The sequence below is a fragment of the Hemitrygon akajei genome, chromosome 8, assembly GCF_048418815.1.
Source record: "Hemitrygon akajei chromosome 8, sHemAka1.3, whole genome shotgun sequence".
NCBI classification, from domain to species: domain Eukaryota; kingdom Metazoa; phylum Chordata; class Chondrichthyes; order Myliobatiformes; family Dasyatidae; genus Hemitrygon; species Hemitrygon akajei.
The window spans coordinates 130,292,476-130,319,159 of NC_133131.1; the positions used below are offsets into that span (position 1 = coordinate 130,292,476).

A 26,684-nucleotide genomic window follows, 5' to 3' on the forward strand; every position below is an offset into this window, starting at 1 on the left:
TTCTTTCTGTCCTGTGCAGTAGCCCCTCTATATCAGACAGTGATGCAGCCTGTCAGAATGCTCTCCACGGTACAACTACAGAAGTTTTTGAGCGTATTTGTTGACGTGCCAAATCGCTTCAAACTCCTAATAAAGCATAGCTGCTGTCATGCCTTCTTTATAACTACATCAATATGTTGGGACCAGGTTAGATACTCAGAGATCTTGACACCTAGGAACTTGAAGCTGCTCACTCTCTCCACATCTGATCCCTCTATGAGGATTGGTATGTGTTCCTTCATCTTACCCTTCCTGAAGTCCACAATCAGTTTTATCGTCTTACTGACGTTGAGTGCCAGGTTGTTGCTGCGGCACCATTCCACTAGTTGGCATATCTCCCTCCCGTACGCCCTCTTGTCACCACCTGAGATTCTACCAACAATTGTTGTATATTCTCCAGAAGTTCAGGCTTTTTCCTCCCATATCATTACAAAACCAAACCAGCCAACTTTATTCATGCTACATGATATCAAGAAATGGCTGAGAGCACTGGAAACAGCAGAGTTGTTGGACCAGGCATCATGCCTGTGCTCCAGCACCAGCTGCACCTCCAGTCAACATGTGAGATGTTGGAGAAACTCAGCAGGTTAGGCAGCATCTATGGAAATGAATAAACAGTCGATGTTTTGTGTCGAGATACTTCTGCAAGACTAGAAATGATGGGGGAAGACACCAGAGCAAAAATGTGAGGGAGGCAAAGGAGGATAGCAAGAAGGTGATAGCTGAAGTCAGGTGGGTGGGAAAGGTAAAAGGCGGGAGAGGAAGGAATTTGATAGAAGAGGAGAGTGGACCATGGGAGAATGCGAAGAGGGGCACCAGGGGGAGGTGATAGGCAGATAAGAAGAGACAAGAGGCCAGCATGAGGAATAGTAGAAGAGGGAGGGGGGAAGGATTTTTTTTTAACTGGACAGAGAAATTGATGTTTATGCCATCAATTTGGATGCTATCCAGACGGGATATGAGTTGTTGCTCCTCCACTCTAAGAGTGACCTCATCATGGCAGAAGAGAAGGCCACAGACTGACATGTTAGAAAGGGAATAGGAATTAAAATGTTTGGCCACCAGGAAATTCTACTTTTGGTGGATGAAGCGGAGAAGCTTGACAATTGTTCTTTCAGTCCAGATGAAAGGTCTTAACCCGATACATTGACCACCAATTTTTCTCCCTATGCTTTCAGTCCAGGAGAAGGGTCTCAACCTTAAACTTTGACAGTCCCTTTTCCTCCTTCAAAACGGAGTCCAGCAAAGAGCATTGATGAGCAGGAGACAGGATTTAATCGGTGTTCGTACCCAGCCCCTGAGCTGCCTCTCTGGAAGATGTGTGTGGCAGACCCAGTGGAGAAAACCTAAGTTCAGATAAAGGATTAAGTTATTTTACTTTAAAGTAGTAAAATAATGTATGCATTTATCTGAAAATTTGAAACAATTTTTATAAGTACTGTATTTATTAGCATTTTGAGGTACTTTTTAAAATGTTCACATTTTTCAGTTATTTAAATTTATTTGAATAATTATCAAAGCTATTTAAAAACTCTTCAAAACCTTTTGTCGAAGAGTGTGCTCGGAGAAGGGCCTCAGTGGAGCGATGCTTGACAGCAAGTGGCTTATGGGCACTCACAATGCATCATGGGGACTTTTTAGATGTGGGAAGTCAGGCCGTTCAGCCCTCAGTCTCTGGAAAACCATGGGTGGGTGAGCATGCATTGTGGGGGCAAACAGAGGCGGCATGAAGTCTGTGTTTTCTCCCACAGCGCCTGCCCACCCATGTATATTTTTTCCCAGATACTGAGGGCTGAATATGACCAAGTGCAGTCTGCAGCATGGAAATATATTGAAATGTAGCATGGGGCTGTTTGTGAGAGATGTCTCCTCCTTATGATGCATCTAACAGAACAAACAAAACAATATCTGATAGTTCTAGACATGCAGCTTTCTCTGAGTCCTGTGCTAATCCAGATAAGACCCCAAACCTACAGAGTTCTAACTCTGAAGTGATATTGTTATCATGTAGTACTTTAAGAACTTATCAACTTGTCAGAGCTTTTCAGCCATTAAGGATAGAATTAGTCATTGGTCTGCAAAAGATAAGACTTAATTCATAAGCAAAATTCAAGATACAACACATTTGCAATATAAATTTCATGTCTTATTGCCAAGTTATTTTCCTGCAATAATATTCAAAAATGGTTAGCATATTTTATGCTAGTCTTTACATAATTTCTTTAAAAGTTAATGATGCTATAAAAATTATACACTCAGAATGTGTTTCATGTAATTTGAAAAAAATTATTTCGCTTGACATTAATTTTTGAAAACATTGTCAGTCATTAACAAAGGCCTTGAACAATGTGGAGCTGGATATGGGTTGCCGCTCACCCACCCACACTTACCTAGGCCGGTTACAGGGAACCACATGAACAGCCCACCCACACAGGACGTTTCTGGAAAGACAAGAGTCAGGTTTTAGTGGCAAACAAGCCTCCAGCAGCAGCGTGCTGAAACATCACCCCCAGAGGCTATGACTTGGGGCGGCAGAGGGAAGTTTTATTTCCCATTAAAACTGTCAGCAATGCATTTTAAAAAATGCTTCTGCAGCTTTTTCTGACTAATTTTTCTGTTATCTATAAGCAACCACGATGGCCTTAAATGATTAAAAATTACCTAAAAGTAAATTAAAGACACATTAGATCATTCAGAGATAATTGGAAGCTTTAAAATAAAATGAAAATATAACTGAAGGTTCTTTTCCCCGTCTCTCCTACAGGCCAAATAATTCATTTTATCTTAGTTGCCACTCCTATGCCAGGCCTTTATGGCCGATAATAAGAAGGACACATTCCACAACACAATTGTGCTCCACTGCTGAATTACGTATGACTACCAGCACCACACAGAGTGACAGAATGATGTCATTTTGCACACAGATGATGACACCTGTCACTCTGCACATCTTGGATCTATCAACGATCCAAGTCTCACATTGCCTTTGGAACTGCCTGATTCAGCGCCCTATAATGGTATACAAAATACTGGATTTAGTTGTCTAGTCAGACAGTATCTCAAAAGAAGGGAGAAGGGCAATACTTCAAGTCACTGCCATTTATCACTAACTTTATCCTGTTATGACAGAAGTCTTTGACTTGAAACATTGACTTAAAACATCAGGGCTCTACAAGGCCTTAGTGGTGTACCTAGTAGGACACTGAAAACCTGTGCCAACCAACTGGCAGGAGTGTTCAAGGACATATATTGAATCTCTCACTGCTGTAGTCAAAGGTTCCCACCTACTTCAAGAGGGCACCTATCATACCAGGGCAAGAAGAGCAGGGGCAGCTGCCTGAATGACTGTCGCACAGTTGCACTCTGTGACGAAGTGCTCTGAGGGTTTGATAATGACCAGAATCAACTTCTGCCTACACAAGGACCAGGACTCACTGCAATTTGCCTGTAGTCACAATAGGTTTACAGTGGGTGCAATTTTACTAGCTGTCCACTCAGCCTTGGATCACCTGGACAATAGCAATACCTGTCTTGGGCTGCTGTTTATTGATCAATACACACAGTGTGCTGGATGCATAGCTCACCAGGTCAGACAGCATCTATGGATGTGAATAAACAGTCGACGTTTCGAGCTGAGACCCTTCATCAGGACTGTTTTACATTATGTGTACTGCTCTAGATTTCCAGCATCTGCAGTACCTCTTGTGTCTATGCTGTTTATTGATTACAGCTCAGCCTTCAACACAATCATACCCTCAGTTTTTGTGCTTCCCTGTGCAATTGGATCCTTGACTTCCTCATCAGGAGACTGCAGTCAGTGTGGATGGGATATAACATCTCCTCACTGACAATCAGTACTGGTACACCTTTGTGATGCTGTACTCTCTCTATGCCACGACAGTGTGGCACGACAGTGTGGCACGACAGTGTGGCACGACAGTTCAAATGCCATCTATAAATCTTCTGATGGCACAACTACTGTTGGCCAAATTCAGAATGTGACAAGGAGGCATGCAAGTTAATGTCCTGGAGTGTGCAAATCAGAGTCGAGACCTCAATCCAATGGAGAATTTATGGCTGAACTTGAAAAGGACCACTCATGATTCCCATACAATCTGACAGAGCTAGAGCAGTTTTGTAAAGAAGAATGGGGGGAAATTGCAGTGTCCAGATGTGCAAAGCTGATAGAGACCTATCCACACAGACTCAAGGCTGTAATTGCTGCCAAAGGTGCATCTACTAAATACTGACCTGAAGGGAGTGAATACTTATGCAATCAATTATTTTGTGCTTTATATTTGTAATTAATTTAGATCATGTTGCAGAGATCTGTTTTCATTTTGACATGTAAGAGTTTTTTTTGTTCACGAGTGTCGAAAAAAGCCAAATTAATTCCAATATGATTCAATGTTGTAAAACAATAAAACATTAAAACTTCCAAGGGGCAGCCACTTATTTGGACAAACCTTAAGGAACTATGAAGAATCTATTAAGGAACTATAAAAGGTATCGACAATCATCTTGAATGTTGCAATGAAAATAAAGATTTGGAGGATGTAATTGTTGATAGCATTGTATGACAGCAATCCATTACACGCATCAGGTGTCTGTGCTGATTTTATTTGTTGCATATACAGGATGGATTCCTCCATAGATAACTATTAGGAACTAATAAACAGTTCTATAGTACTGTTAGCAGTGTTCTAATTTGTTATGTATTTCATCTAAATACATAATTTGTTACTCAGTTTGGCTTTTTTTATACCTTTTTAACTATTTCCATGAAACTTTGGCTAATTTGGGCAGCTGCTTCATTGGGTCAAAATATATGTACAGTGGATTCTAGTTAATTCAAGATGATTGTTGATACCTTCAAGTTCTTCATAGTTTCTAAATTATTGAAGTAGTGAAATAATTTCATTTTCAGTCCCGGCTGTTTTGGGTATCTGCAAGCTTGAATGCTTTGAACCGCAAACAGTTCAGAATTGTCACACTGATTATTGCTTGCCAGCTGTCAGTGACAAAAATTACTGCTTCTCAAACACAAACACATGCAACTGACACAGTATGTAAAAACTCCACTCTGTGTACAGTGTAGCATCTAATGGCTACATAAGTGTGTACAATTGACGCTAGTTAGAATCTGTTTGGCAACAGTCTGCTGGTCCAATTAAGTGGCACAGTGTCCCAATTAAACAAAGCGAATCCCAGCAATTTTTTCAATTAGTGTTTATTCTTTAAGATTTATCCCAAATAAGTGGATGCCCTAATTAACTAATGGCCCAATTACCCAGAATACATTGTATTTCTTATTGTAATTAATATTTTTTATTATTATGTATTGCAATGTTCTACTGCCACAAAACAACAAATTTCGTGATGTATACCAGTGATATTGAAGCTGATTCTGATTCTGATGTTGATATTCCCTCTTCACAATGATGCTGCCTAAACTATTGAGCATTCTCAACATCATCTATTTTCAACATTTTCAACACCCTCACTATTTTGATTTTTATAATACCTAGAAGGAACAGAGGTTCAACAATGGCTTCAATACTTAACCAAATTTGCTAATGGGACTTAAATTGTGTAAATATTATCATTGATATTTAAGTTCAGATCAACACAGAGTTGTATCAGACTTGTCAGCCTGAATTTATAATTACTCAAGTTCCCAGGATGCGGTCCATTTTTAAACCTATTTTTGCCACAACCTGGTCACACATACTCATGGAAGTTGATTTTTTTCTTTTTTTTTTGGCCTTCCAGCTTCTACAGCAGACAGCACTGCAGAGAAGAAGGGAGACTCAGTCCACACGGGCTTAATTGTGGGGATCCTCCTGGTGATCATCGTTGCTATAGCGGCTGTCCTCGTGACAGTTTACATGTACCATCATCCAACATCAGCACCAAGTCTCTTCTTTATTGAGGTATACTTGTTTAACATCCAGGAATGAAATTAATGCCTTTAATTTGCATCAAGCCAGTTTTTACTTGCTTGCTTTGATAAAATGCTGGCGGGAATTTCAAATTCCTTTTATACTTTAGCTCTACTTATGGGTAACATTTGATGAAGAAACCACTTCTGATGACTAAGCACTTATCCAGTCATAAAAGTTGTAGCAAAATGCCCTCAAGCTCCTGGATAAAAGGAGGACAGATTTTACAGCCACTGTCACCTGTGAGGACCACATCAATGGTAAAGAAGCCAACAGAGAAGATTCTTAGCGAAAGAGTTCATGAGCATTTGGAAAGTTGTTGCCTGGTTAGGGAAATCAGCTTGGTTTTGTGTGGGGCGGTTCATGACTTATTAACTTGTTGAGTTTTGAAAGAAGTGACAGGAGGTGATCGATGAAGATGGATGTTATCTCCATGAACTTTAGTAGGCATTCAAGAGCATCCCTCATGGTAGATTTATCCAGAAGATTAAAATGCATAGGATCAACAGTGACTACTTTCTGTCTTCTATGAGCAAGTCATTTTGATTCAGCATAGTTTGCTGTAGAAGATAGAGGGTAGTAGTTGACGGGACTTATTCCATTTGGAGGTGCATGACAGCCGGAGTTGAGCAAGGATCTGTACTGGGACCTCTGATATCCCACAAGATATCACAGGATATGGTGGGATATAGATCAGTTGCAGATATGGGCAGAGAAACAGCAAATGGAGCTTAATCAAGGCAAATGTGTTGCACTTTAGAGATCAAACATAAAGGGGAAGTACATAGCTGATGGCCAGATGCATAAAGGCATTGATGTACAGAAGGATCTTGATCCTAAGTCTGTATTTCCCTAGAAGTGGCAGCACTAGTTGAGTTAACAATAAAGAAGGCAAATGACAAGCTTGTCTTCTTTACTCAAGGGCACTGAGTTCAAAAGTCAATGGAAATTATGCTGCAGCTTTATAAAGATCTGGTTAGGCAAATCAGGAGTATTATATTCAGTCTGGTTACCCCCATTGAAGGAAATACGTGGAAGCTTTGAAGAAGGTACTGAAGAAACTAACAAGGACCCTGCCTGGATTAGAGGGCATGTGCTACAAGAAGAGGTTGGACAAATGTGGGTTGTTTTCTCTGGTGCAATGGAGACTGGGGGTGTTGACCTGATGGAAGTTTATAAAATTATAAGAGGTATAGATGGAGTAGACAGACAGTATCCTACCTGATGTGTCAAAATGCATTTATACTTGGGGGAAAAATCCAATGGAGATGTGCATGCAAGATTTTACACAGAATGGTGAGTACTTGGAATACACTGCCAGAGGCGATACTGGAGGTAGATACAGTATTATGGTGGTATTTAAGAGGCACATGAATGTGCAGAGTGTTGAGCGATATGGACCACGTGCAGGCAGAAGGGGTTAGTGCAACCAGGCATCATTGGTGTAATTAGTTCAGTATTACACTGTGGGCGGAAGGCTCTACAGTTCTGTGTTCTATGTTTTTTTCTCTAACAATAACTACTTTCAGAAACATCTTTAATTTTAGGATTTACATGGGTAGAAAAGATTCTCTTTCATGCACTCCATTTCCACCCAGAAACATTGTTTTAGAAGTGTGCAGCTCCAATTCAGAATCAAGATTACCAGCACCCTTAGAGTTCTGTAACTGTATGCAAACACAGTGCAAGATTGCCTTTGGAAAGGCCACCATACACACAGGCTATGCGGAAAAGTTCTGTCTTGCAGCTGGGCATTTGTGTGATTAAGATCCTGTGCTTGCCAATATAGATTTATGGGATTCTAAAAACCAGTAAGTTCTACATTGATCTGATAATCCACATGGGATGCAGATGAGAGGGTGGAAGAATTCCACAGAAGGGTTGTCTGTACCATCCAGTGCTTTCCTGCAGTGTTGCTCAGACAATGCAATTAGGTGACATTGTCTCTACCTGATAATCTGCATCATTTGGTCTGCAATCACTGTAGATACAGGCATAGGTCCATATCCAGGTATATTTCAGTATCAGGCTTAATATCACTGGCTTGTGTCATGAAATTTGTTGCTTTATGGCAGCAGTGCATTGAAATACATAATAGAACATAGAAATCTACAGCACATTACAGGCCCTTTGGCCCACAACGTTGTGCTGACCATGTAACCTACTCTAGAAATTGCCTAGAATTTCTAGAAATTGCTTAGAATAGTCCTCTATTTTTCTAAGCTCTAAATACCTATCTAAGAGGCTCTTAAGAGACCCTATTGTATCTGCTTCCACCACTGTCGTCGGCAGTGCATTCCACGCACTCACCACTCTCTGTGTTGGAAAAACTTACCCCTGACATCCCCTCAGTACCTACTTACAAGCACCTTTAATCTATACCCCCTCGTGTTAGCCTTTTTCAGCCCAGGGAAAAAGCCTCTAGCTATCGACGCAATCAATGCCCCTCATCATCTTATACTCCTCCACCAGGTTACCTCTCATCCTCTGTCACTCCAAGAAGAAAAGGCCAAGTTCACTCAACCAATAATAAAGCCAACTATAAATTACATTAAGAAATATATATACATATTAAATGTAATAAATTAATTGGTATTGCAACAAGGGATTTGCATATAAAATTTACAGCTCTGCGCTTTCATTTCTGATAAGTTAAGCAATACAAAGAAATCATTACAAGTCAGGCTGGGACTATTTCAGACATCTCATATTTGCATGACATCAGAAGCATGCCTTGAATTAAAGCACCATGGAAGGTTCCAAGTTCACAGTGAACACCTTCTGTTCAAGATGTGCACTGATAAGGCTTAAATAAAGTACTATTTAAAAACACGTCTGTACAGTCAACTCTGATTAAACTGCAATCAATCAAATGCAAATATTAGTTGTAGCTTCAGAAATATAAGCATTCCAATTAACTAATCCATTCATTATGTTTCACAAGAAACAGTTGGGAAACCAAAGAGATGAAGCTATTACATATTAATCAACTGAAATATTAAACTGTAATGACTGAAAACAGTTCATTTAACATTCTTGTGTATCCTGTCATCATGCACATTGTAACAGTTCGCTCTATTTAAACAATTTCCTTGGAAAAGTAAATAGTAAGCATATCCCGCAAAAAAACATTACACATGGAGTGAAGGGAAAGGCCTTTAACATTTTGGCTGAGGGCTCAGCCATGAAAAAGGAAGAGAAATATGTCAGGTATAGGCAGCAGGGATCAAAGTCAAAGTCATGTTTATTGTCATAAGGACTAGTGCAGATATGCACGGGTGCAATGACAAACTTACTTGCAGTAGTGTCACAGACACTGAAAATCTTTATAATAAAACAAATAATAAACATAGATTATACACAATTTTTACAAGAACAAACAATATGGGATTTTATAAAATGTTAATTCTAGTGGAAAATGCTCAAAGTGCTCATAGTACGGTAAACTGTAGTGGTTAGGGTTTTTCCAGTCGTTTTATGAATCTAATGGTTGAAGGGAAGTCACTGTTCTTGAATCTGGAGTTATAAGACCTCAGACTTCTTGAACTCCTGCCTAGTCTAGCTGCAAGTATATGGCATGACCCTGATGATGGGAATCTTTGCTGCTAGATGATGCTGAAACAGCAACTCCTGTAGATTCTACCAGTCAAGGGCAGGGATGTGCGCATAATATATTTGGCAGAGTCCATTACACAAAATGGAGTAAAGGGAGTTACAGAGGCGTGATCGAGGAGTTGGCCAGAATTGATTGGAAAAGAACACTGGCAGGGATGATGGCAGAACAACATTGGCTGGAATTTCTGGAAGCAATTCAGAATGCACAGGTTATATACATCCCAAAGAGGAAGAAATATTCTAAAGGCAAGTTGGCACAAGAAAAGTCAAAGCCAACATAAAAGCCAAAGAGAGGGCATATAACAGAGCAACAATTAGTGGGAAGTTAGAGGATTGGGAAGCTTTTAAAAACCAAAAGAGGGCAACTAAAAAGTCATTAAGATAGTACCGACTAGAGAATGGGCAGTGTTGGATCTGCTCTTAGGGAATGAGATAGGTCAGGTGATGGACGTATGTGTTAGGGAGCACTTCGGGTCCAGTGATCACAATACCATTAGTTTCAATATAATTATGGAGAAGGATAGGACTGGACCCAGGGTTCAGATTTTTGATTGGAGAAAGGCTAACTTTGAGGAGATGGGAAAGGATTTAGAAGGAGTGGATTGGGACAATTTGTTTTAAGGGAAGGATGTAATAGAGAAATGGAGGTCATTTAAAGGTGAAATTTTGAGGGTACAGAATCTTTATGTTCCTGTTAGGTTGAAAGGAAAGGTTAAAAGTTTGAGAGCACCATGGTTTTCAAGGGATATTGGAAACTTTGTTCAGAAAAAGAGGGAGATCTACAATAAATATAGGCAGCATGGAGTAAATGAGGTGCTCGAGGAATATAAAGAATGTAAAAAGAATCTTAAGAAAGAAATTAGAAAAGCTAAAAGAAGATATGAGGCTGCTTTGGCAAGTAAGGTAAAAATAAATCCGAAGGGTTTCTACAGTTATTTTAATAGCAAAGGATAGTGAGGGATAAAATTGGTCCCTTAGAGAATCAGAGTGGACAGCTATGTGTGGAGCCGAAAGAGATGGGGGAGATTTTGAACAATTTCTTTTCTTCAGTATTCACTAAGGAGAAGGAAATTGAATTGCATAAGGTAAGGGAAACAAGTAGGGAAGTTATGGAAACTATGACAATTAAAGAGGAGGAAGTACTGGCACTTTTAAGGAATATAAAAGTGGATAAATCACGGGTCCTGACAGGATATTCCCTAGGATCTTGAGGGAAGTTGGTGTAGAAATAGCAGGGGCTCTGACAGAAATATTTCAAATGTCATTAGAAACGGGGATGGTGCCGGACGATTGGCGTATTGCTTATGTGGTTCTATTGTTTAAAAAGGGTTCTAAGAGCAAACCTAGCAATTATAGGCCTGTCAGTTTGACGTCAGTGGTGGGTAAATTAATGGAAAGTATTCTTAGAGATGGTATATATAATTATCTGGATAGACAGGGTCTGATTAGGAATAGTCAGCATGCATTTGTGCATGGAAGGTCATGTTTGACAAATCTTATTGAATTTTTTGAAGAGGTTACGAAGAAAGTTGACAAGGGTAAAGCAGTGGATGTTGTCTATATGGACTTCAGTAAGGCCTTTGACAAGGTTCCACACAGAGGGTTAGTTAGGAAGGTTCAATCATTAGGTATTAATATTGAAGTAGTAAAATGGATTCAACAGTGGCTAGATGGGAGTGTCCAGAGAGTAGCGGTGGATAACTGTTTGTCTGGTTGGAGGCCGGTGACTAGTGGTGTGCCTCAGGGATCTGTACTGGGTCCAATGTTGTTTGTCATATACATTAATGATCTGGATGATGGGGTGGTAAATTGGATTAGTAAGTATGCAGATGATACTAAGGTAGGTGGCGTTGTGGATAATGAAGTAGGTTTTCAAAGCTTGCAGAGAGGTTTAGGCCAGTTAGAAGAGTGGGCTGAATGATGGCAGATGGAGTTTAATGCTGATAAGAGAGAGAGAGTACAGAGAAAATTTACTAGAATGTTACCTAGGTTTCAGCACCTAAGTTACAGGGAAAGGCTGAACAAGTTAGGTCTTTATTCTTTGGAGCATAGAAGGTTGAGGGGGGACTTGATAGAGGTATTTAAAATAATGAGGGGGATAGATCAAGTTGACATGGATAGGCTTTTTCCATTTTCAGTAGCGGAGATTCAAACAAGAGGACATGATTTGAGAGTTAGGGGGCAAAAGTTTAAGGGTAACACAAGGGGGAATTTCTTTACTTAGAGAGTGGTAGCTGTGTGGAATGAGCTTCCTGTAGAAGTGGTAGAGGCAGGTTCGGTATTGTCATTTAAAGTAAAATTGGATAAGTATATAGACAGGAAAGGAATGGAGGGTTATGGGCCGAGTGCAGGCCAGTGGGACTAGGTGAGAGTAAGCGTCGACACAGACTAGAAGGGCCGAGATGGCCTGTTTCCATGCTGTAATTGTTATATGGTTATATATGGTTATATTGTAAAGATGGAATACGAAAGTAAGTTAGCCAGTAATATTAAAGATACCAAAAGTTTCTTCTGTTAAACTGTATAAAGTGTAAAGGAGAGATGAGAGTCGATATCACAACGCTAAAAAATTATGCTGGAGAAGTAATAAGGGGGGACAAGGAATTAATGGACGAATTGAATAAGTATTTTACATCATTCACTGTTGATACTAATAATACGTTCCAGGTGTCAGTGGTCATGAAGTGCCTGAAGTTATCATTACTAGAGAGAAGGTTCTTGGGAAACTGAAAGGTCTGAAAGTAGATAAGACACCTGGCCCAGATGGATCACACCCCAGGGGTCTAAAAGAGGTGGCCTAAGATATCATGCAGGCATAAGTAATGATATTTCAAGAATCACTAGGTTCAGGAGTGGTTCTGGAAGACTGGAAAATAACAAATGTCACTCCACTCTTCAAGAAGGGAGAGAGGCAGAAGAAAAGAAACTAAAGGCCAGTTAGCCTGACCTCAGTGGTTGAGAAGCTGTCAATTGTTAAGGGTGAGGTCTCAAGGTAGTTGGAGGCACATGATAAAATAGGCAACAGTCAGCATGGTTTCCTAAAGGGAAAATCTTGCCTGACAAATCTGTTGGAATTCTTTGAAGAAATAACATGCAGGATAGACAAAGGAGAATTAGTGGATGTTGTCTACTTGGATTTCCAGAAGGCCTTTGACAAGGTGCCACACATGAGGCTGCTTAACAAGCTATGAGTCCATGGTATTACAGGAAAGATTTTAGCATGGATAAAGCAGTAGCTGATTGGCAGGAAGCAAAGAGTAAGAATAAAAGGAGCCTTTTCTGGTTGGCTGCTGGTGGCTAGTGGTGCTCCACAGGGGTCTGTGTTGGGGCCAATTCTTTTTACATTTTATGTCAATGATTTGGATGATGGAATTGGTAATTTTGTTGCAAAATTTTCAGATGATATGAAGATAGATGGTGGGGCAGGTTGTTTCGAGGAAGTAGAGAGGCTACAGAAGGACATAGACAGATTAGGAGAATAAGCAAAGAAATGGCAGATGGAATACAGTGTCAGTGAGTGTATGGTCATGCACTTTGGTAGAAGAAATGAAAGGGTTGACTATTTTCTAAATGGAGAGAAAATATAAAAGGCTGAAGTGCAAAGTGACTTGGGAGTCATTGTGCAGGATTCCTCAAAGATTAATTTGCAGGTTGAGTCTGTAGTGAGGAAGGCAAATGCAATGTTAGCATTCATTTCAAGAGGACTACAATGTAAAAGCAAGGATATAATTTTGAGACTTTGTAAAACACTGTTGAGGCCTTGTTTGGAGTATTGTGAAGAGTTTTGTGCCCCTTATCTTAGAAAGGATGTGCTGAAGCTGGGAGTGGTGAATCTGTGGAATTCTTTGCCACAGGCAGATGTGGAAGCCATGTCTCTATGTATATATAAGGCAGAGGTTGATAGATTGCTGACTGGACAGGGCATGAAGGGATAGTGGAAGAAGGCAGGAGATTGGGGCAGGAGAGGAAAATTGGATCAGCCATGATGAAATGACAGAGCAGACTCGATGGGCAAAATGACCTACTTCTCCTATATCTTACTGTCTTTTTAACTTCATGACGCATGCAATTGCCATACCAGACTAGTTTACCTGAGTTTTCTGTGTAAACCTCCTGATCCTCCTAAAAAATGGAAAAACATTGGCACACTTTCCTTTTGATTGCTCCTATGTGCTGGGCGCAGGACAGGTCATCCAATATGATAACACACCGGAATCTGAAGCTGCTGACCCTCAGTGATCCCCCTATATAGATTGGTGCCTGTTCACCCACCTTCCCTTCTCTGAGATCAACAGCTGCTTTTTAACTTTGTTGACATTGAGCGAGAGAATGTTATTGATACCCCACTCAACCTGGTGGCCTATTTCAACCAGCAAGTCAATTGTGAAGCATAAATGATGTAGGCATATACTTAAGAAGGAAATTAGAAGGGTGAAAATGTCCAATCAGATACCTTTGACAGACAAGTTAAAAGGGGAATCCTGTAAGGTTCTGTAAGTGTTCTGAGAGCAAAAGCTAGCTCGAGAGTAAGCCTCATTAAGAATCAGGGTAGTGTTCTAGATACTTTACCACAGGAAATAGGAAATATCCTCAATGAATACTCCTGTTTATATTTACTGTGGAGTAGAACATGGAAGTTAGTGAAAGAAGAAACCAATGATATCCTGGAGCATATCAATTTTACAAAATAGATACTGAAGATTTTGATAAATCTTGAACATCTGACCAAGATGCTATGGGATGCAAGAGAGGAGAATGCTTAGGCCTTGGCAGAGATGTCTGTATTCTCATTAGTTAGGGGTGAGGCAGCGGAAGTCTGGATGACAGCTAATATTGTGCTTTTATTTAAAAAGAGCAACAGAGATAAAGTAGTGAAATACAGGCCACTGAGCCTAAAATCAGTAGGGGAAAGTTCTTGGTAGCGATTCTGCGAATAAGATTTAGGTTCATTTGGAAAGCCAAGGATTAATCAGGGATAGCATGGTTTTCAGTGTGGAAGATCATGAACTTGAGTTTGTTGTAGAGGTGAACAAGAAGACTGAAGGGGGTACAGTGTTAGACATTATCTACATGGGTTTTACCATGGTGTTTGACTTTCATTCAATCAGCTGATTCTTGGGATGAAGGGATTGTACTATTACCAAACGCTAACAAAACTGAATTGATATTATTTGGAGTTTCAGAGAATGTGGAGTAATATTAATAAAACAGACAAGATCCTGAATGAGCATAATAGGAAAGATGTCAAGATGTTATCTCTCGGGGAATCTGAAACACAAAGTCACAATTTCAAGATGGGGACTGTCATTTAAAACTGAGGTGCATTAGGAATTTCTCACAGAGGGTGGTGAATCTTTGCGTCTCTTGTTTTTAAGTTTTTATTTTGAATTCTTTGAGGGGGCAAATGTTGGCATAGAGTGGAGCCCGTGAATGTAATATATTTAGATTTACATAGGTCATTTATTAAGCTGCCTCACAGAAGGTTACTATAAAAGTAAAGGGCTCACGGAATTATGTGTACTGAATTACTATAATTAAGGCTTGGCTTCCTGACAAAAGGCAAAGTATTATATTACAGTTCAGAAACTGTAACTCATGAGGTTCCTCAGTAATCATTGCTATTTACAACCTGTAATGTTGACTTAGGCGAAAGAACCAAGTTGTAATTAAAGGTTAAATGAATACAAAATGAATTGCTTTGTGACTAGGATGCCATCCACAGCAGTTCAGCATCATAAAGTCTCTTCTTCCATCACATCACATTGAAATAACCTGTTCTGAGCAGCACACAGAGATGGACGGAACTCAGCAGGTTAGGCAGCATCTATGGACTGTCAATATTTCTGGTTAAGATCCTTCATCTGTTGCTATTCTGTTTGTCAGTACAGGAGAAAGCTGGTTAAAAAGGTAGTCATACAAGTTCACTCAAAAGTATCCCCTGGGACTAGGCATAAAATACAAGGTTTCCATGGAAACATGAAAAAATAAATAATTATCAATCTTCTATTGCTGAAGTAATAAGATACTTATCTATATTCGTTAACTTTATTTTAAACATAGACTATTCAGCTCACTTTCTGCTGTACACCTGGATTTCTATGAATTTCTATATGCAGTCATATGCATTTTGTCACAATGTCTGTGCTAATTCATTTCTGTTTTCTTTTAGCGTCGCCCCAGTAGATGGCCTGCAATGAAGTTCAGACGTGGCTCTGGACATCCAGCTTATGCTGAAGTGGAACCAATTGGGCAGGAAAAAGAAGGTTTTATTGTATCTGAACAGTGCTGAAACTGAGAAACAAACAGTGCACCAGTGCTGGCCTATGGATGTGGGGTTATGCTTTGAGGTGGATAAAGAAATGAGCAGAAGCCCACTATCCACAAAAATAACTACTTAAGGATCAGTTCAAAGTAAGAAAGACAAACATTTTCATCTACAAAATCATCACCATAGTCTTCCCTGCAGACTTCACCAGAGTTTCAAAAGAATGACATAGCATTCCTATTTGGCAATTGTGGAATTGGATGAGCATTAGTGACACAAACAAACTGCAAACGTGAAGAACGAAATTCACTCCATCTTTACTTGTTCAAGTAAACCCCAATAAATTACTTCCATGGAAAAGGAAAACAATTTCACTTATCCATGTTGCAAATTTAGCTACAAGCATGTGTTTAACCAATCATCAATCAGAAAAAGTCATGAATAGAGTCACTGACTTCAGCATTTATTGTGATTCGTAAAATGTATGTACATTAAGAATGGACTGACATCAGGTGGTGGCAATGTGGTTAATGTGTGCATTTTCTTCATGATATTTTCTAATGGATTATTTGGTTTCAGTATCAATCGCTATTGTGGGATTTCTTTTCCTGTAGATGAAATAATGTACAATGTGTGGAATGTCGTGTCCCATTCACAAAGCTCAGCTGGAAAAGGGTTAGGAGATAATTTAGACAGAATGATGCATTTAACATTTTGCAAAATGTAAATCTAACATTTTTTTCTTGAATTTAGTTTGTTTTCCTTAGTAACTTTATACATTTCTAATGTACACTTAAGTTATCGACAATATCAACAGTATCTCCAAAGTATTATACACAACAAGTTAACACTGGTTTCAGATTTCTAAGCAATTTGTAAGATTTGTGTTGCTTACTTTGCTCCAAATGTGCAATGTGTCAACTTTTGGCTGAAATTGTAGTGAAACTGATGAGATTTAAGCAGCCTACAGGAAGCCAAATTCTGGGTAATTTTGCACATCCCACTGGTTCTGTTGTGTAGTGTATGCATTAGTTAAATAGATGAATATATTTTGTTTCTTGATAGTTTACACAAGACAGGTTCTTGTGCACCAGATTGTGAAAAAAATATTATAGTGTATTTTGTTTTCCATCCTGAAGAAGAGTGTAACATGAGCTACCCTCTACTTAAAATGGAGTTTAAAATGAAGTTTGAGATTAGAGAGCTGTTTCATTGACAACAAAGAAAAATCACTTTTAACTGGCTTTACTGAAAAGGACTGTTTGCTTATTTTGGGGAATTTTTGTGCTGTAAGAGTAGGCTGTTATGAATATCTCCAGGTAAGTATTCCTAAATAAAATCTTTATTAATAAACTTTTTTCATTCTTCCAAGTAAAGGCACCTGCAGTTATTAATGTATTGAAACCAGCAGATTCAGATCTAATTATGGATAATTGATTACGTTCAGCTTGCCAATACCCCAACGAATAAACAATAAACATTTCACTTCAATTAATAAGTGTTGTTAGTGAACCAAAATGGATTTATTTTTCAATAAACATTTTATGTAAAAGCATAAGGTAGGGGAACCCTTGTCCAGTTGGATTTAGTTTAGTACTATCATGGAAAACTACTCCAAAATATGCTTCTGAGGTTTATAACATTGATAAACACAAAAGATTCTGCAGATGGTGGAAATCCAGAACAACACACAAAATGCTGGGTGAAGTCCTTCCCAGTCCCGATGAAGGGTCTTGGCCTGAAATGTCAACTATGTATTCCCCTCCATAGATGTTGCCTGACCTTCTAAGTATCTCCAGCATTCTGTGTGTGGCTCATTATCACATTTACACCATTAAAGAGGGTGGTGGTTTTATTTTAATCATTTTCTAATGAGAAGAGCTCCTGGAATGGAAATATTTGTAGTTACATACTTAATAAAGGAAGCAGATTATCACAAGCAATTAATTTTCAAAGTTCAAAGCAAATTTATTATTGAAGTACATATATGTTACATATACAACCCTGAGATTTATTTTGTTGTGGCATTCATAATTTTGATTCAATATTCAGTAGTTGCAAAGTTCTGTTGTGCAGCATACTTTCTGAGTACAGCTAGTACAGGTTTGTATCTAATATGACAACAAATAACTGAATGAACATTTTAATGGGTTATGTACTTGCCTCATGAGGAAAGGCTTTGGCTTTAACATGCGCACTGGGTGACAGATTGAAGGTCCGTTTTTACACAAGAATTATTTGCTACCACTGCTGCTAAATTAGACATCAACAATGCAGAAAGTGTTTGACTTTGCACAGCTAAAGATATACACAATCATGGGAGAAGTTCTGGCAACATCTCAATGTCTGAGGTTTCCATTGGGAAGAACAAAACTCATAAAGGCAGGGGTTTTTTAACTGAGAACAAAGAATTACACCAAGCACAAATTTTACCAAGATTTTTGTGTCACTGAGTACAAGTCCATTTGGATATTAGTCATAATAGCTGTTGGAGCATCATCTGAGATATTATGAAGTAATAAGATAAGGTAATCAATACAGAAGAAATATATTTTACTGTAATATGCAAGCTTTATAAACAAGATTAAAGAATGAAGCCATAAAGGATTTAAAACTGTTAAACAATTAAAGAGATAAGTTAAAATTCCAGCAAAGAAAGGTTTGCATCTGCCCAAATTAGTTCCAGTCATATGAGCCTCATTACATCAGTATCATAAACACGAGGGATTTTGCAGATTAATCTAGAGTAACACACACCAAGCGCTGGAGGAACTCAGCAGGTCAGGCAGCATCCATGGAGAGAAATAAACAGTCGACATTTTGGGCCAAGACCCTTCATCGGGACTTGAAAGGAAGGGGAAGAAGCCAGAATGAAAAGGTGAGAGGAAGGGAAGCAGTACAAGCTGGAAGGTGATGAGTGAAGCCAGGCGAGGTGTTCCGTCCCCAACAGGGATGATTTCCCAGTGGCCAACCATTTTAATCCCTATTCTAACATGTTGGTCCATAACCTTCTCGCCTGCTAAAATGAGGCTGCTCTTGAGCTGGACGATCATGTTTTGCCTGGGTAGTGTCCAATCTGATGGCATGGCCATTGATTTCTCCAACCTCTGTAATTACTGCCTCCTCCCCCTTCTCTCCTTTTTCATTTCCTCTTCTGGTTCCCCTCTTACCTTTTTTCTTCTCCTCACCCGCCTATCATCTCCTTCTGGTGGCCCTCTTCCTTCCCTTTCTCCTACGGTCCAATTTCCTCCTATCAGATTCCTTCTTCTTTAGCTCTTTTACTTTTTCACCTGTCACCATCCAGGTTCTTACCTTATTAAACCTTTTTCCCACCCACCTACTTTCCCCATCACCTGGCTTGACCAATCACCTTCCAGCTTGTACTCTCCTCTCCCCCGACCTCCTTATTCTCTTAGTCCCCCTTCCTTTACAGTACTGATGAAAGGTTTCTGCCTGAAACATCGACTGTTTATTCCTCTCCGTAGATGCTGCCTGATTTGCTGAGTTCCTCCACCATAATGTGCATGCTTATGCCAGAATGTAAAGAAACTTGCTGAAATATGCATCAGTGTTTCATGTACAAGACTACATCCTCAGCATTGTTTATTCACGTTCAATTCACCCAAGGAATGCATCTATACTCAGTTGTCATTATATTAGGTACTTCCAATACCTACTAAAGTGGCCACGGAGTATATGTTCATGGTCTTCTACTGCTGTATCCCTTCTACTTCAAGGTTTGACATGCTGTGCATTCAGAGGTGCTCCTCTGACCTCTCACATTAACAAGGCATTTTCACCCATGAAACTGGGTTTTCCGTTTCTCATACCATTCTCTGTAAACTCTTAAAAGATTGTTTTGTGTGAAAATTCCAGGAGATCAGCACTTTCTGAGATACCCAAACCAGCCAATATGACACCAACAATCACTCCACAGTCAAAGTCACTTAGATCACATTTCTTCCCCATTCTGATGTTTTGCCTGAACAACTGAACCTCTTGACCATGCTTTAATGCAGTGAGTTGCTGTCGCATGATTGGCTGATCAGATATTTGCAGTAACGAGCAGATGTACAGGTGGACACCTCACAAAGTGGCCACTGAGTGTACATATAGATTAGATTTCAGGAAAAGAGCATTATAAACTCCAATATGCACATACTGCCAGTCAAATTAATTTCAAATATTGTCATTCTGAAAGCAAATTAAATTAATACCTTCATGCTTCATATACATCCGTTTGTGGAATTCCAAATTCCTCGATCCCTCATTTTTAAATTATATTTTTGATTCTCGGGGAATTCTTAGGTCCATGTCTTGTTTTTTTTCATTTATATTATTCTGATCTTTCCAGATTTTTATTTACTAGCATCATAGAATTCCATTTTTCATTTATAGATATTCTAATGATGGCATTTTAAGATTTGGCAAAGTTTGATATCAATTCCACTGATAATCTGAATTTCTAGCTTGGGGATACAAAGGCCTTTATCCCTAGCATTTAATTCTAGTAATATATCAGCAATCTTATCTAGTAAGTGCAACATTTCTGATCCTCTTCTTGATGAATCAATATAAATTGATAAAAATAATTCATGGGCTCTAACTGAAATTAATCATTAATAAAATCTTGGAATCATAAGGTTTTAATATTTTCCATCATTTGGGTTGGTTTGGGACCCAATTTTCTTAAATCAGAACACTAGTACTACATTAGGAATAAGCTGTTGATGAAGTAATCAGGTCAATCATCAATTTGAACAAATATGAACAAAGGAACAAAAGAGCTGCAAAATATAGAAATTGTTAATCATCCGTCCGTACTGGTGGAGAAAAGCTGAGCCAGTTTTACTGATGGATAACCGATTTTGATACAACAAAACAAGTGGGATACCTAAAGCTGTTGAATTCAGTACTGCTCAGGTTCTCTCTCACTGGAATTGGTCATGGTTGCGGCACAGATGTGACCTGCCACTTATCAAACCATGCCCAGGGGAGCTTGGTCTTGCTGCATGTAGGCTTGCGCTGCTGAGCTTGTCAAGGCACGAACGGAACTGAGCATTTCACGTTCATCAGCAACCTTCCCGGTTTCCAATGTTTTGCTAGAAGGAAGATCATCGGTAGAATAGACAGAAGCAATGTGTTTTTTTTTAAATGCTGAGAGATTGGGAAACATCAGTGTTGAAAGGGTGTTCTCAAAGATTAGTCAATAAAATCTAACTTTCCAGTGCAGCGTCTATTTAGGAATGTAAAGGGTAAACTAAGCATCATTACTTGAGGTTCTCATTCCAGTTATGTAGGATACTGGTGACACCATGTCTTGAGTAATGTACATATACAATTTTGATCTGCTTATCTGTGTTGTCGGTACCTGAATAAGTGGCTGGACTGGTTAACCTGAGTAATAGATTTCACTCCCTTCAGGCCAGCTAGCATTTCTCAGCTGCCTGAAAGAAGAGAAATGCAAGTTAAGGCTACATGCAAGATGATTGTGGATTTGAGGAGATTATAAGATAAGGGACAAGGAGGACATGAGATAAAGGATGAGAATGAGGATGCCGATATCTTTCAGTCACTCCTTAACACCCTACATCACCTCCCTCTGCCCCACCCATAGACTCAGTCATGACTCCTCAAGTTATAACACAGTGCTGTGCATTCCATAGGAGTAAGATAGTGGCAGATCGTCTATCCCCTGGTTCACTGATACTGCAGGAAATCATTGTCCTGTGATAGCAGGAAGTGTGACAATACCATACAAACTGTCATGATTGAGGGAATGACCGGCAATGAAACGTGGGAACAGTAGGAGAAGTATGGAAGGGTGTAGAGCGGAACATGGATGTTGGAGACATGAGACATATTGATTGATGTTGATAGAGATGGGTGATGAGGATCGGTGCATTTGGCAGTAGGTGTGAGTTTCATGCAGTTGGTGGGTTGTAGCATTTGAAGGGGGCATGAGAGGTCATTGACTGATATGCACCACTACATCCAGGTCCTCGGTGCTTGGTTCTAGGATGCAAGTCCTAATTCTCCCAAAGTGACTACCTAAAGAACGATCTGCCCTTATCATCTTGTGACAAGAGTACAGCATTAGAAGAAGGTAGAACCCTTTCTCTCTTTATGGTTTCTCTGGCTGCTTGAACGATTCCCTTTTGTCAACACTTTTTATTCCCTCAATTCTGAAACCATACATAATCTTGGCTAATCTCTTTAAACTCTTGAACAGGAGTCTATCAAGTATTCTCCAGCAATCAATAAAGAAAACATCAATTGTTGACACGTATCCACTGTACTAAAAAAAGAAAGCAGTTATCGCACAATGTTACAATTCACAAAATCCATGCTAGCTTTTACAAGTTAGTTGGTACTTATTAGTGCGTGTTTGATAATTGATTCAGAAACTTCCATTGATAATGTTTGACTTGCAAATTTGAAGTTACATAGATTCTCACTCCTCCTCCTCCATATTTTGAAATAACCAAACCCCGTATTCAACATGAATAACAATTTACATGTACAAAACACCTTTAATATAGTAAAACATCTCTGAATGTTTTGTAAGCGTGTTATCAAGAAAAATGTGACACCAACATGAGAGAGTGAATATGATAAAATTTGATTGAAAAGGCAGGTTTTAAAAACTTCTAACATTTTAATGCAGGGGAGGGGCAAACTAATGTTGTAGAAAGCCTTGGAGAAGAAATTCCAGTTTAGGCAGCTAGACAAATGAAGTACAGACATCAGTGGAGGATCTATTAAAGGAAAGTGTCAGCACAAAGGACTTCAAAGTAAAGGATGAGAACATTAAACTTGAAACATTCGACCAGGAGCTAAGCAAGGGTTAGTAAGCATGGTGGAGTCTCACTTCAGCAGTGAACAATAGAATTTCGAACAGCGCAGCACAGGAGGATCAGGCTCGTTACCCTATCATTTCTGAGCAGACCATGATGCTAAGTTAAACGAAACCAATATATCTGCATGTGATCCATATCTCTGCATTCACTACAGTGAACAAAAACGCAGAATGCTGGAAGAACTCAGTGGGTCAAGCAGCATCTGTGGAGGCAAAAGGTGCAAGTCAATATTTCGGTTGAGACCCAGCAATCAGGGCTAAGAGGAAAGAGGAAGGATTGCCAGTACATGGCAGTACAAGATGGGTGGAGCAGAAAGGTGCGATAGAGAGTGGTAGATGATGAGTGCAAATAAATGGAAAGGCAATAATAAGCTGATTGAACCACTGGTTGGAATGGAGGGGATATGAGTGAACAAAGAGGGAAGAAAACTATATGGGCTGGTGAGTGTATATGGGAGTGGAACACTGGCAGTGTGGGTTACCTGAAAAAAGAAACACAGTATTAATGCCATTGTTTTTCTTCTAACTTACATTTTTCCTCCCTGTTGCAATGGAAAACATAGAACATAGAAATCTACAGCACATTACAGGCCCTTCAGCCCATAATGTTATGCCGACCATGTAACCTGCTCTGGAAACTGCCTAGAATTTCCCAGCCACATAGCCCTCTATTTTTCTAAGCTCCATGTACCTATCTAAAAGAATAGAACATAGAAGTCTGAGGACACATTGTTTGGTGTGGGAATGGGAAGGAGAGTTAAAATGATATGCACTCAGAATCTCCAGTGGCCGCTGCAGGCAGACTGCAATGTGTTCTGCAAAATGGTTAAAATGGTTGCCAAGTCTACATTTAGTTTAACCAATGTTCAGGAGGCCAAATCACAAATACCAAATGCAGGAGAAACACAGGTTGGAAAAGATAAAGTTGTCTTCTGTTACTCCTGGAAGGTCCCGGAATGATAGTAATGGAGAAGGTGAAAGACAATTATGAGTGAAGCAACCAGTGGTGATATTGCTTACCCTGCAGTTGGCAGTATGATCCATGCAGGCGAATCTTAGCGCTCAAATGTTATCAAATTACTTCACTCTATATTAAAGATTTGAGGATGCCCAATAAATTGAAGACAAAATGTAGGCCATCCAAAGTTGGCCAAATTGTAAAAATCTGCCTTTATTCTATCCACCTCATAAAATGTTATTAGAATTCCTGACTGGATATCTATGAATCAAGCACATTCAAGAAAAAGTTGCCGACATCAAGGGCTGATTGAAAAAAGCATGACAGTGGGCAGATTAACCATTTAATCATGTTATGGTGCCATTATTCAGTGACCAGTTAGATGAGAGTGTGAGTACTTAAAGGTCTACAAATCAGTCTTAAAATGGATTCATTCATCATATATCAGTAACACAATTGGTGTTTACACTTCCGAGAGATTAAAAAAATTGAAAACCAACTAAAACTGGCAAATAATGGTAGAAATTACCTCTCAGCAGCTTCTAAATGCTGCTGTTTCATATAGGGCAAAAATGGTCAAAATATGTTGGAGTGTTGAAGCTTCCAATTGTACCACAATGTCCCAGACAATCCTCCCCATGTGACAGCTGCTATCTCTAGTTCACCTCTGCACAGGTGTCTGTCTGCATTTCACTGTGCTCTGACATCTTTTTCCCTGAGGCCATCATTCATTGACTGCATCCCCAGCATCTGTCTGCAGTTTCACTGTCTCCCACACACAAACATACGTTAAAGTAAATGCATTTCAGTTTCAAGAATTATCAGTACTTCTTGTTGACAGCTTTGACAAATACACACACATATATTCATCATCTCATCACTATTTTTAAGAAAGTTATTTTGGAAGTCATTTTCCTATTTAAATTCCAGTAATTTCATTGATCTATGGTAGAAATTTAGCAAAGCAAATACTTACTGCTTCTCTCGCCCGTTCTATTGTTTGTATGAATATGAATAATAATATAGTTTCTAATAAAAGAAATAATAAGCTTCACAAAAATATATTGAAATGCATATTTGATAAATTAATCCCTGCACTATTCTTTAAATGATTTTAAATTACTGTAGCTAAAGTAATATGACTTTACACTAACTTTTCTAAACATTTCTGAAGTATTATGCAAGATGGTAATAATAATAATAATCATAATAAAATCATAATGATCAAATGCCTGGCTCAGAATTGGAGACCTCTTCCCAGAAATAAAGGGGTTCCTTATTGCAATACAGGACCAGGTGGTTAACATATACAGACATAAGTACTAGACTAAACAGTATTCATATACTGTTTTATTGTTTCTTTGTAGTAATTTTATTATATGTAAACTTCACAATGTTTGAAGTGAAGTCATTCTCACAATTCATCATACATGGTCAATACCATTATCCTAAGATTTGAATTAAACTTTAAAATATTACTGCAATTGAACCATTCAGTGCTTATCCCACAGATGTATAGACATATTATGGAAGAATCAAGAATGAATGGATTTCAGTGTGACCCAATGTTTCTTTGGCCAAACTCTCTTCTAGCAGGTTTATTACTCCTTATTTAACTTTTTGCCTTGCAATTCTTACTATATTGAATTCTGGTTCTCATATTCTTATTTGATATTTATTGAGCACTCCAGATTAGCACATGTCCCGATGACTTTTTTTCAATGATTGACATAGATGCCTTTCAATATTGGATAGTTTACTACGTATTTTTTTCTAAAAGATTATTTTTGTATATGCCTGGTCAACATGACATAGCATAGTGCCATGCATTATATATGATTACTGAAGCCAAAAGTTGAACAGTACATTTTATACTGGCCTATATGTTAAATATGCATGATTGTCTTGTAAGTACAACAACCTACTTAAAAGGGTTTATATTGTCGGTAATTCACATTTGGTCCAACTGTCCAGAACATTTTTCAGTTAATCTATTTTTTATTTTAGAACAAAGATACATAGACCTGTTGCACCTTTTAAAGAAGGTAATGATAATGATGAAGAAATGATAGCTGTTGAGATATTGTTACTTGCAACAAATCAGCTTATATGGGTCAGCAAAATTAATTTCTGTTCATGAGGCACTTTTCATAATGAAAGGGAAAAAAAGCTCATCTCCGTGAATTATATTTTGGGATTTCACTGCCCATAGTGTGTGGGAAAGGGTAGAACCAGGATCAGTGCTTTGAGTGGGAAAATGGTATTTAGTAGAACAGGAAAATTGCCTTCTCCTGCTGTCTTTCTCAGCGGTGACATTTAACATGAAGAATATTAAAGGTCTCATGAGTGGAAATGAAATCAACATAGTCTCCCCAGTGTGCCACATATTGATTTGAATGAATGATGTAGTTCAACCCAAGGAAGAGTTGAAAAAGCTTTATTTCATTTCCATATAACCCAAAGGTTACATGCTTACATTCTTTTCTACAATAAATTGTCGTTTTTATAATTTTGATCTTCTGTGTCAGCTGAATTTTTAACATTGTCTGTTCAATAATTAGTTACTAATCTATGGATCTTGCACAGATTTCCAGTTATAAATTCCTAAGCATTTAAAAGAAAAAAACAAAGGAATTGGACATAATGTTTATTAAATATCTGTATCCCTTTACATTCTCAATATTTGCAATTTCCAAAAGACTGTAAATGTGATTGTACTTTTAACAGAAAATAATCCTGTCCAGTCCAGAGTGAATATGTGATCAGCTTCCACAGAAGGAACTATCATAACATGGTTTGAAACTTACTACTAAAATGGTAACTTCCACCAGTTTCATGGATTATTCACATAATTTTATTAATGTCAGATCAATTCTGAATAACCGTTTTAATATAATGATCTTGAAGAAGAGATAATGATGTGGAGCCATTTTGCTTATTTGAAATTCAAAATTTCATTCCAGTTGTATTACATTAAACATTTTTGCCCCCAAAGTCAAGTGTGGT

The 26,684-nt window shown here is 38.7% G+C and overlaps 1 protein-coding gene across 2 annotated transcripts in view; it reads left to right on the forward strand.

The window, feature by feature from the left end:
- The window catches only part of plxdc2b (plexin domain containing 2b), a 460,874-nt gene extending 434,681 nt beyond the window's left edge, over positions 1-26,193 (forward strand). The window contains exons 13-14 of one of the 2 annotated variants that reach the window (XM_073054623.1): positions 5,812-5,972; positions 15,766-26,193. In XM_073054623.1, coding sequence (XP_072910724.1) covers positions 5,812-5,972; positions 15,766-15,885 — 281 coding nt within the window. In that variant the 3' untranslated portion in view covers positions 15,886-26,193. The remainder of the gene's footprint in view (positions 1-5,811; positions 5,973-15,765) is intronic. The other variant, XM_073054625.1, reaches the window with a different exon arrangement.
- The last annotated feature ends 491 nt before the right edge of the window (positions 26,194-26,684 follow it).